General features: G+C 26.0%; 1 protein-coding gene across 1 annotated transcript; it reads left to right on the forward strand.

Annotated features, from left to right (window-relative positions):
* On the forward strand, nucleotides 1-1,208 carry LOC129301685 (TMV resistance protein N-like). The gene is made up of 2 exons (XM_054940280.1): nucleotides 1-379; nucleotides 510-1,208. Exons 1-2 carry the CDS (start codon nucleotides 63-65, stop codon nucleotides 550-552), a joined length of 360 nt encoding a protein of 119 aa, XP_054796255.1. The 5' UTR covers nucleotides 1-62; the 3' UTR covers nucleotides 553-1,208.
* The last annotated feature ends 10,875 nt before the right edge of the window (nucleotides 1,209-12,083 follow it).

Below are 12,083 nucleotides of genomic sequence, written 5' to 3' on the forward strand. Positions count from 1 at the left end.
TCTTCTCTCACAAGAAGTGATCTGATTATGCTGTTAATTAGTTGTTGCAGATTACAATTTGAATGCAACCAGGAGATCAAAGCCCTGCAATGGCTTATTACGTCCAAGGAGAATCTTCCTCAAACTCTGATTCATCAACTCCAAAATGGAAATATGGTGTTTTCTTGAGTTTTGCAGGAAAGGACACTCGCTTGAATTTTACTCATCATTTGTACGCTGCTTTGACTTGGAATGACGTTATCACTTTTAGGGACGATGAAGCAATTGAGAGAGGCGAAGATATATCACAAGAATTGCTTCAAGCAATTGAGGATTATTCTCTTGTTGCTATTGTTATTCTCTCTGAAAACTATGCAAATTCTACTTGGTATTTCAAAAAGTATTTTCTTGAAATTTTAATATTTTAAATTATTTTTTTAAACTTTTGAATTGTGATAATTTTATTAGAAATTTTAATTAATCTTAATTATTATAACGGTGTATTAAAGTGCTGTTTTGATAATGTCAAGTGGACATTATAACAGAGATGGGAGGAGGATGATAGAAAGGTAGGTTGGAGGACAACAGAAAGATGGGAGGAGATCTAAAACTCACGGGAGATCAGAGAGGAAGGTCTGTCACGGGAGAAGGGAGGAGGCAGTGCATGGTTGGGGGGAGTCAAAGCCCGAATGACTGAAACTTGTTGGGCTGGGGGGTACGCCTGGGAGGTAAAATTTCTGACATGCAATAAATGAAATAATGGCAAAATTGAATCTGATAAGCTACTTTCCACAGCTTATACTAAAACGTGATTCTGGTATAAATAATCGATTATGAAAAAGAGGGTGTTTGGGTTTTTTTTTTTTTTAATCAAAATCATGATTTTGGCTCTTATAATCGATTCTTTCCTCTATCCAAACAAGCAGTACGTTTATATAACTTAACACTCTCACACAGTGTGACTCGTTAGATTGTGTTTTTTGAAAAAAAAGAAAAGAAAATTGTTTTCCTGGTATTAGTTCTCACTAGCTGTCATCCTTGTCTTAAATCACACAAAGCAATGAGGCTGGTGTTCTGCAATAGTTACATCATGATTACCCTTTGTCCAGTACGATGAGAGGAACCCAAAAAAAAAAAAAAAGAAAGGAAAAGAAAGAAAGAAAGAAATGCAAGAGAGAATTCAATAGTTACAAGTGCTTTTATTTATTGAATACATAAAATTATAATTATAAAAATTTAAAATTATAGAGGTAAATTATTAATAAAATAGTTATAAATAATTAATATTAAACTTTGTTAGTAATTGATAATTGATTTAATAATTAGATATGTAAAGTTAAAGTAATAAAATGTTAAAGTAATAGTTGTAAATTACTGATGAGTTAGTTATATATAATTAATATTAAACTTATAATGCATGATCAGTTTAAATATTAGATATATAAAATTACAATTGTGAAAGGTCAAATAGTTGTAAATTATTAATGAAGTAGTAGTAATTCATTTGATTGATGTAATGTATTTTTAATGAGAGTATTATTATCATTTTATTTTAATTTTAAATTACACTTAGGTTCTAAGACACCTGATTGTGGTTTCTCAATTTTACAAGACTTATTTATAAATAAATATGTTTCACTGGATTTATATATAATTTTTTCTTTTAGTAATCTGCATGATATTTATCCATACTCTAGTCTCTATTATCTCGTCAGCATTTTTTTTTTGGGTATAAATCTTGTCAGCATATTTTAATAGTGCCATTTTCTCCCTAAAGAATAAGACCACATCCGAGACTTTTAACATGTGAATGGTGGAAAAGAAAACATTGAAATGTGAGGCCTGGTTTGCTTTGCATGAACTTCTTAATACTAATGGCTAACTGCCATCAAATGCTAAGTTCAATATTAAATGGGGAAAAAAAATCAGCAAACGTTTGTGAAATGAGAGATAGAAATTAGGGCTGGCTTTTAATGGCTCAGGGTCTAAAAAGACCCGTTTTTTAAAAGCATGAATATAATTTAGGGTTAGCTTTTTTGAAGCATGGCCATATTTTTTTTATTGTTTTTAAGTTTAAAATTTTAAATACTTTTTAATTCAAAAAACTATTCCACACAAGATAAAATTTAGAAAAATAAATAACATAAAAGCAAAACAAATTCCATAGACTTTCGGTGAAATTATCATGACAGCGAGCTCTGATCATTCTGAAGTAAAGAAAATTGATAAATAAATGAAGGACGAACCAAAACTGTATTATTTTTATATTTGTCTCGGTTTCTTGTAGAGAACAAAAAAACATAAGGAACTGGAATAAGAAACAAAATTAGAAATATAAAAAAAGAATATAATTAAGTTTAATAATATATTGATATTATATGGAGTTTTGGATAATTTATATAATATATGTATTTATACTATCAACTATCAAGTACCTAAAAAACCCTTGAAGTTGAAGTGTATATTGGCAAAGGTATTCAAAATCCATCCAAATCAATGATACAAAATTAAATCAAACAAAACCTGACATGAACAAATTAAAATTGATTATAAATAAAGTTTAGTTTAATTTTTTTGTTAACAAAATTAGTTGGTTTGGATTGATTCAGGTTTTTGTCTATGGAAACCTGAACCAAATTTAATCAAATCTTATTATATTTATTTTTTATAGTTTCATGAATTTGTGTTAATTTTTTTCTCAGTACTATGATCTGGTGTATTATAACTGAACTACGGCAGTATGGCTGGATATGTGCTGGAAAATGAAATATAATTTCTTTCCAAATATGTATTCTTAAAATATTAGATCTATTATTGTAAATATTCGGAGATGAAGGAAAAACAAAGAAAAAGAAAGAGGAGGGGCGGTGGATGCAATAAGTAATATTTATAAGATGCACAAACATAATAAGCGGATGTCGTAATATTTGTTTATCATGCTTGTATTACGTTAGTGTGCACTTGTGCTTAAAATATACTCGTTCCTATTTTTTTTCACAAGACAATTTTGAAATTATTCTTTTAATTACAAATATATATATATAAGAAACATTCACCCTGTCTTTTTTTTTTTGGCCAAAACAAACAACCACCCTACCTGAAGCACAAATTAATATGTGAGAGTCACATTTGAAGGATGAAGTTCTGACAATTAATCACATAAACTTACTGCTTGATTCATGGAACTACATTTAGTTGAGTGGGGCTATCAAACTTAAATATGAGGTCCCATTTGCTTCCCTGGAAACTTCAGCCATCAAGACTGAACGGGGCAATCCATTAAATGCTGATTGCAAACTTAAATAATGGGCAAACAAAAAAAGCACAGAAAAAAAAAGGAAAAAGCAAAAAATGTTAAAGGAAATGTATAAATCTATATGAAGACCAGAACGTGAAAATAGCCTTTCATCTGTCAAAATAATTGTTAAGGTTTATATATCTACATATGTTTCATGTTTTAAGCAGTTTGAAATAAAAAAATTTGTTTGAGAAGAAAAATGACCCTCGCCCTTTTATTATCACATACGTGAATTAATTTGAATAGCATTTCCATATGTTAACGTATTACAAACTATTTCTATCTAACTGTTAGTTTTCAATAATCAAGAGATAATATGGGAAAGGGAGGAAAAAGAATAAGATTCTCAATCTATCAACCCACTTGTTTCGTGAAAAGTTCAGTATCAGATATTTAATGTAGTAACTATTGAATGTGAAACTTACAGCGAATTTCACACTTAGAAAGAGTTTAAATGTTGAATTATCCCCTTAAATCTATAATTAATTTGCAAACATTATTATCCTTTCTAAAATTGAGAAAATTCAATAACTAAATAAATTTTTCACATGTTTTCTACTTGCCTTGTGATGGATCACCGATCCTTGCCCATTAAGCAAGAAGTTCCATTGAATTTATTATAAGAGAAATATTTGGATTGATTGAGTATACCATATCATTTGTGATATGTCCATTTAAAAATTTTTTAAGTAATCTAAATAAAATCTTACGTGACATTTTTAAATAATTTTTATTTTTATAATAGAATGCACATTTATTTTTTTTCCTTTTCTCTCTCCATTATCATTAATATTAAATTAATTTATATTTAATACCATCTAAATATCATATTTTTATTGGATAAATTTAATTGTGGTTCATTGTATTATCAAGGGTAAATGAGAAAAATACTCCAAACTATACGTTTAAAAACGTCTAGTATCATAAATTTATATTTTGGCAATATTTTTTTTTAAATTTTGAAAATGGTATAACCTGACCCTTACCATTAATAAATGTCAACTTTGACTGTTAATTGATCACAAAGAAAACATAAAAAATTATAGAAAAGAACTATAACATTTTTTGATCCTTTTATGTAATTTTTGAGGTCCTTGTCTATAATTTTTGGATTATTTACTACAATTTTTGGTAATTCTTGAAGTTTTTTTTTATTATTTTTTGATTAACTAATAATCAAAGTTAATTTTTATTAATAACAAAAGTTATATTACACGGTTTTCAAAAATTAAAAAAAAAATTATATAAAAATTGAATTTATGATTATAGGTGCAACTTATAGTTGAGAAGCCAATTTGCTTTTTTTTTTTTAATTATAAACTATTTTCATTTTGTATTCTCATACGGATAATTAAGCATGTCATATATCATACTTAGCTTGGCCTCTTCTATGACTGTGTTATTTTCAGTATTATAATTTAACTAATTAGTGATAATATCGCTCACTTCATCAATTGAATGGAAAAAAGTAACAAATACGAGAAGGAAGAGAGACAAAAGAAGGGACCAACCAAACTTTTGTGCTTCAACAACGAGAAACTTAGGTAAACAAAATTTCAAGGGACTAAACTTCATACGCTTTTATTTTTAATATGTGAACGGTGGAACCGAAAACATTGAAAGATGAGGCCTCATTTGCTTTGCAAAAACTTCTCAATGACAATGACAGAAAGGAACCACTATTAAATTAAATTATATCAATAACTGACACAAATTTAAGATACTAAACTTTGTCAATGCTTAATTACACTTTCAATATGTGAATGGTAGAAATGAAAATGTTAAAATATGAGGCCTCATTTGCTTCACAGAAATTTCTCAACGACAAAGACCGAAAGGAGCCACCATTAAATGCTAAATGTGATGTCAAATAGGTTAAAAAAAAACAAAAAAGAAAAATTAGCAAATATTGTGAAATTGAAATCTAATTCACTTACGACCATAAGCAAGGGGTTCCATTGAATTTATTTTAATTGTCGATACATAAGAAAAATTGATTAACTAGATTTTATTATATTATTAAGGATAAATAAGCAATTAACTTTTAAACTATAAGTCCAGAAGTATCTAAAACACCAAACTCATCTTTTATACAATGTATTCCCTTTTAACTTTTAAAAATGGTATTATCTAATTTTTGCTATTAATAAAAGTTAAGTTTGATCATTAAGTGACCAAAAAAAGGCAAAAAAAAGGACCTTAAAATTTATAGAAAATGATCAAAAAGAATTTCTTGATCCCTTTATATAGTTTTTTATATCCTTATCTATAATTTTTGGAGCCTTCATTATAATTTTTGATTCGTTTTTTATAATTCTTGTGGTTCTTTTCTGTCATTTGGCTGATCAATGATAATGAGAAAATGGTGTGAATTGGGACGAACTACGGGAAAATAGATTAGGGGAGCAAGAGTTCATATATATTAATAACGACTAAAACTTTTTTTAAGCTTTATCCAATTAATATAATATAGTGGCATAGTAAAATTTTCTGCCTCTTAAATTTATCTCATTTATTAATTTGATTCTTTAAGTTTAATTTATATCAATTTGATCTTTTATATTTTCTTAAATTATCATGTAAGTCCTTTAAGTTTTTAAAATATAAATTGACTCTCAATAATAATCTAATGTATAAAATATATTGATGATTTGACATGTATATGTAGCTAAATAAAAATAAATTAACTCTTAAATTAATTTAATTTTTATCAATATAATCCTTTACACTGTTTTTGTTTATTTTTTAATTTAAAAATTTAAAGTCTTTTTTTGTCCTTACCTAAATAATCATGGGCTGTTTGGAAAAATGTTTTTAGATATTTTAGATATTTTATTACCTTTTGATTTGCAGAACTAGAAAAAAATGCCGGCGATATCATGCTTCCATTAATGATAATTATGTTAATAAAAAAATTATTCTTACACCATTTATTTCATCAATTTAGATATGTTGTTCAAAATAATGATTCAAACATATTTTTTCATTTTTTGTTTTGGAAACTTGTTCTTAAAACCTATTATACATAATTATTTTTGAGAACATGGAAATAGAAAACATAATATTTCTTTTCATTAATCTACATGGTTACTATCAATATTCTATTATCCATGTTAGCTAATGTTAGTAGTGTGACTTCTTAAACAATAACGACGAAAGCAATAATCAAAATAAATATAAGAGACTAAATTTAAAAATAAAATTTGAAGGATTGAATCAATAATTGAGACAAACTTAGAGAATTGAAAGTTGCATTATCTCTAAAATTTAAATTTAAACTTTAAAAATAGGGCAGTAATGAATGAAAAATGAAAAAAAATATAATTAATTTAATGCCAAAACAAATCACATAGGACTAAAGCATACATTTGACCCTCTAACTCTATATAAAGTTTCAGTTTCATCATTTAGTTTTATAAAAAATATTTTTGATTCTCCAACCTTAATATTATTAGTTTCAAATAATTATTTTGTATCAATTATTTTTTTAAAATAAACTTAATATATCAACTATAAGAATATTATGTTAGTATTAAAAGTCAAATGTGGGAATTTCTTGTTGATGAAACTAATGATAATATTAGGGTTAAAGGACTGAAAATACACTTTATAAATTTAAATGATTAAAATGAAATTTTATATAAAGTTAATTGATAAAGTTGCTCTTTAGCCAAAACTGAAATTAGGGTAAAAATATATGATAACTTATTTAAAAATACAGATTGCAGAGTATACCGCTTGAAAATGAACATATTTTAAAATGATGAACTGAAAAATATCTTTAGTCTAGCTTTAGGTTTTCAACAGTGAAGAAATTATATTACTTATAATACTAGTTTAAACCTTGCTATATAGGAAGGAGAAAGGAACAACATAGGGGGTGAGAGGAAGAGGATAATTTTTTTTTTTTTTATCCTAAAGAGGAGAATTTCCATTCAAACTTTGTTTTCCCAAATCTTCACTAACATGTACACTTTCAATATGTGAATAGTGAAAAGGAAAATATTGAAAGATAAGACTTCATTAGCTTCGCAGAAACTTCTCATGACAATGATTGAAAGGAGCCACCAATAAAATGATGAGTGCGATTTTGTTAATAAAATTGCTCTTCTATCAACAAAAAAATGATGAGTGTGATGTTAAATGAAGAGGACCTTAGGAAATTAATTAATTGGCATATTTTGAATCTTGTAAATTAAGGGACTAGACTTCGTCAATGCTTACACTTCCAAAATGTGAACGGTGGAAAAAAAATTAATGGAGTATGACACCCGGTTTGTTTCGCAGAAACTTCTCAATGACAATGATATATCTATATCAATATTATTAAATTAAATTGTATCAATAATTGACGCAAGTCTATATCTATGTCAATATCTGTATCCTATTGTAAAGTGTAATCACTGTCATTGTTGATCTACAGTTTTTTAATAGTGATAGTGGGGCTCAATTTAGTTTTTTCATTTATTTTCTATCTATTATAATAGTAAATGTAATAGATTTTTACATGTACAGTAAAATTAATATTACAGTATATCTACAGTAAAAAGAAATTACACATAATATTTTTAATGTTTTTCAGATCATTTTTTAAAAAATTTAATCATTAATTTTTAAAAGCATATTTCTTAAAAATAATTAACAACATAAAAATTTATTAGTCATATTTTTATTTTAGCTCTTTTTTAAAATTTTATGAAATTATGTTAGATTTTTTATTTTATTTTTTTATTCTTAAATTTTTTTTTGAGTGGCTTATAACTATACATGATTATGGGATAACAAATTTTGATAAATAATATGCTGTTGAAATTTTTAATTTTCATGGGATTGTAAGTTACCGAATATGCTTTCGCATACTTATGTACACTAAAATTTTAAATCGAACGAGGTAAACGATTATGGGATAAAATAAGAATTATTTATATGCATATTATATATATATATATATATATAAGAATAAAAATTATAAAATAAAATAAGTTATTTCTGACATTTCTAACATGTAATGGATAATAAATTTTGAATTGCATGTTGTTATTAATTTTTTTAAAGATATACATGAAATTAACAAATTAAAAAGGATGAGGGGTGTTATTTAAATTTTAACATCACTTTAACCTATTATTTATACTAGGAGGAGTTTGATTTTTAAAAATGAAAAAAAACATAGTTGAAAGCTTTTAAATGATTTTTTATTTTTTATTTTCTCTTTGGTAAAATATTACACTTCTGTTTGTTTAGATTTTGAATTAAATTTAAAATCTCTTCTTCCTCCCCTTTATTTTTCTCGAACTAGGTACAAGATTAATATCCTCTATGCATTACATGGGAGCTAACATATTTGATGAGTAACACACACACACTCCTTCTCTGTCTCATGTTTTTTTTTTTTTTTCATTTTTTAAAAATTTATATAATAATGGATTAGAATATGTGAGATAAGAGACAATCAACCCAACAGGTTCACGTATAGGTGAAGTGTGTGCACGCGCGCGCGCGCAGTACGTAAAATACATGTAAATAAATTTGGAAAGTAAAACAGCAAATTGGCATGGAAAAAATCACTTTAAGTGAAATAAAATATAAATTTTATTTTCTTAAGCACCTAAAACATTTTTCATAAACCAAATTGCCCATTGAAATTTTGATTGTTTTATTTCTTTTTTTATTATTATTGAAAATTTCTAGCAATAGTTTTTTGCTTATTTATTAAAAGAAAGAACCATTTGTTTCATACATCATCTTATACAATAGACTCTATTAAATTATTATATAACTGAATTTGTGTGCTTTAGATATTATAATCATCCTAAAATAATAAAATAATATATAATAATTAAATAATACTAAATAAATAAAAAAATAATATAGATTGAAGATTCTGCTAAACAAATTAAAGGAATCATTGTATCAATATGCAATAGATTAATATTTTCAAAATTATAATATTTTTACATCATATATGATGAAAGCACAGGGACAAATTTTAGTTTAAGGTACTAAATTTTGTCAATGCTTTTGCTTTCAAAATGTGAATGGTAGAAACAAAAACATGGAAATATGAGGCCCCATTTGCTTCGTAGAAATTTCTCAATAAAAATGATTGAAAGGAGCCACCCTTCAATGCTGAATGTGATGTTAAATGGGAAAAAAAAAAGAAAAATTAGCAAGTTGTGAAATTGGAATCAATATGTGAACAATGAAAAAGAAAATATGTTCCCATGATAATGTGAACAGAAAAAGAAAACATGGAAAGATAAGGCCCCATTAACTTCGTAGAAACTTCCAATGACAATGATTGAAAGGAGCCACCATTAAAATGATGAGCGTGATTTTGTTAATAAAATTGCTCTTTTATCCCAAAAAAAAAAAAAAAAAAAATTGATGCGTGTAATGTTAAATAAGCGTTTGCATTGGATGAGCATCACGTACTTGTCAGTTTAAAAGTTGATATGTACCCTTCATTTTATTTGAAGATGATCTCAATCGTTGATTTTAAATTTATTTTTAAATATTTTTAATATTATATTTATGAAAATAAAAAATTATAAAAAAGTTTAACATTAAATTTAGGCTACCTTTATACTCATCAGATGCTCATTAGGCAATGAACACCGGGTTGCTCATTACATATGGTGAGATTTGGACTGTCCAAGCTTAAAATTTTTAAATTTTTTTATAAAATTTAATTTTTTAATAAATATGTTCATCAATAATCTAGTCAGTATAAATTTAATCTAGACAAACTAATTTAATATTATTTTTTAATTTTATCAATTGATTATCATGATATACTTTGAATAATACAAATATAATTTAAATTATCTAATTTAATAAAAATTTTGTAATTTTAATAAATCAATTTTCCAGATGTACTCTGGGTGGTACAGATTTAATATTAATTTTCTATAAGTTTAATAAATTTTTATTTTAATAAATATAATAATAAAAATATTTAAAAATAAATTTAAAATGAACTGTATGGATCTTTTTTTAAAAAAAATGTTGACTGCTGATCAGCTTAAAGCTGATGAGCTCGCGTTAAATAAAGAGGAGCTTAGGAAATTAATTAATTGGCATATTTTGAATCTTTTAAATTAATGGACTATGGACTAGACTTCGTCAACGCTTGTACTTTGAATATGTGAACAGTGGAAAAAAAAAAATGGAATATGAGACCATTTGCTTGGCGAAACTAAGTGACAATGATTGAAAGGAGCTACCATTAAATGCTGAATGTGATGTTTAAATGGGAAAAACGAAACAAAAAATAAAAATCAGCTAACGTTGTGAAATTGGACCCAGTCACTTGCCTCCCTCCCAAAACGCACACACAGACACACATCTAAACTAAAAATGTTCATAGAAATATAAATAACCTTATCAGAATATGAAATTGTTCTAATAAACACATAATGAATGAATAATTGATGTTAACGTAGATAAAAAAATGATGTAATAACTCTGGTTGAAATAAACACTTAATGAATGAATAGTTCAAAAAATAAAATAAAATAAACACTTAATGAAATACTAATGTTTTGTGTGTTTGGATTTCAGTTTGGTATAATTAATTATAAAAAATTAATTAATATGATTAATTTTAAACATAATTGATTATGTTATGTGATATATATAATCAATTTATAAAATTAATTAATAAGATTCATTTTAATTAGAATTAAAAATAAAATAAAACCATGGTTATATGAAAATATATTCAAACACCGCTATTACATGTTAAAATTAATAATGAATCTAAAACTGTATTTTTTTTAAAAAAATCTAAACACCTATTCTACATGCCAAAATTAATTATGAATTCAAAACAATATTTTTTTTAAAAAAATATCAAAACACTCGCATAAACCATAGTTATCTTATAAGCTACTATTACCTACTTTTTAATTAATATTTTCAATTATACTTTTATAAAAATTTATCCAAAAATCATATAAATTATTTTATAAATTATATTTTTGGTTATAATTAATTATGACATATATAGATGTGTTTTATATATTTAAAAAAATTATGGTTTTGGATTCAAAATTAATTTTGAGATGTATAATGGATGTTTGGAAATTTTAGGGAACATAATGTTAGGTTATCCTAATTGATTTTAATATGTATTAGGGGTGTTTAGATACATTTTTACAAAATCATGGTTTTAACTTCTAAAATTGATTATAGAAGCTATCCCGACTGGCACGTTAATGGACTATGAGACGCAACGCGCTTCCTCCTTTGTAAAAATAATGCACTTCCTCGTTCTTCAATCACAGCATATACAGAAGTATCATATGTATTTACTATATGTATAATAATAGGGGGAAAGCAGAGATCTGCCATGAGGAGAAAAAATTGATGAAAACGACATAACAATAAAAAATGAGAATAAGAAACATCTCTCTACCATTTTCTTGTATAAAATGTTGAACACAAGTTCTTTGGATACTGCAGCATTTCTTGAATGGAGTCAACATTTTTCAATGCTGGTCCTTCTTTGATATTCATGGTACTGGAGAGGATCCTAGGCCTGTTGATTTTGGTGGTTCATTGATGGCCCATAGATTGGAAGCATGAATGATCGCAAAAGTCCTCCAGCTTCACATTGTTCCAATCGACATAATACCCAATCGTATCGTATCATTACAAAATACAACGTATTATGATACAAATGCTATCTAAACTAACAAACAATATAATATCATGCATGACTTCGTCCAATATTGCCGAAGAACGACAGCCCATAACTGAAGCCCACGTGCATGGCTGTGGCCCATATACTTTATTACTCTCC

The sequence above is a fragment of the Prosopis cineraria genome, unplaced genomic scaffold (genome assembly GCF_029017545.1).
Source record: "Prosopis cineraria cultivar Desert tree isolate PC_DT_omini unplaced genomic scaffold, ASM2901754v1 PC2, whole genome shotgun sequence".
Classification (NCBI taxonomy): domain Eukaryota; kingdom Viridiplantae; phylum Streptophyta; class Magnoliopsida; order Fabales; family Fabaceae; genus Prosopis; species Prosopis cineraria.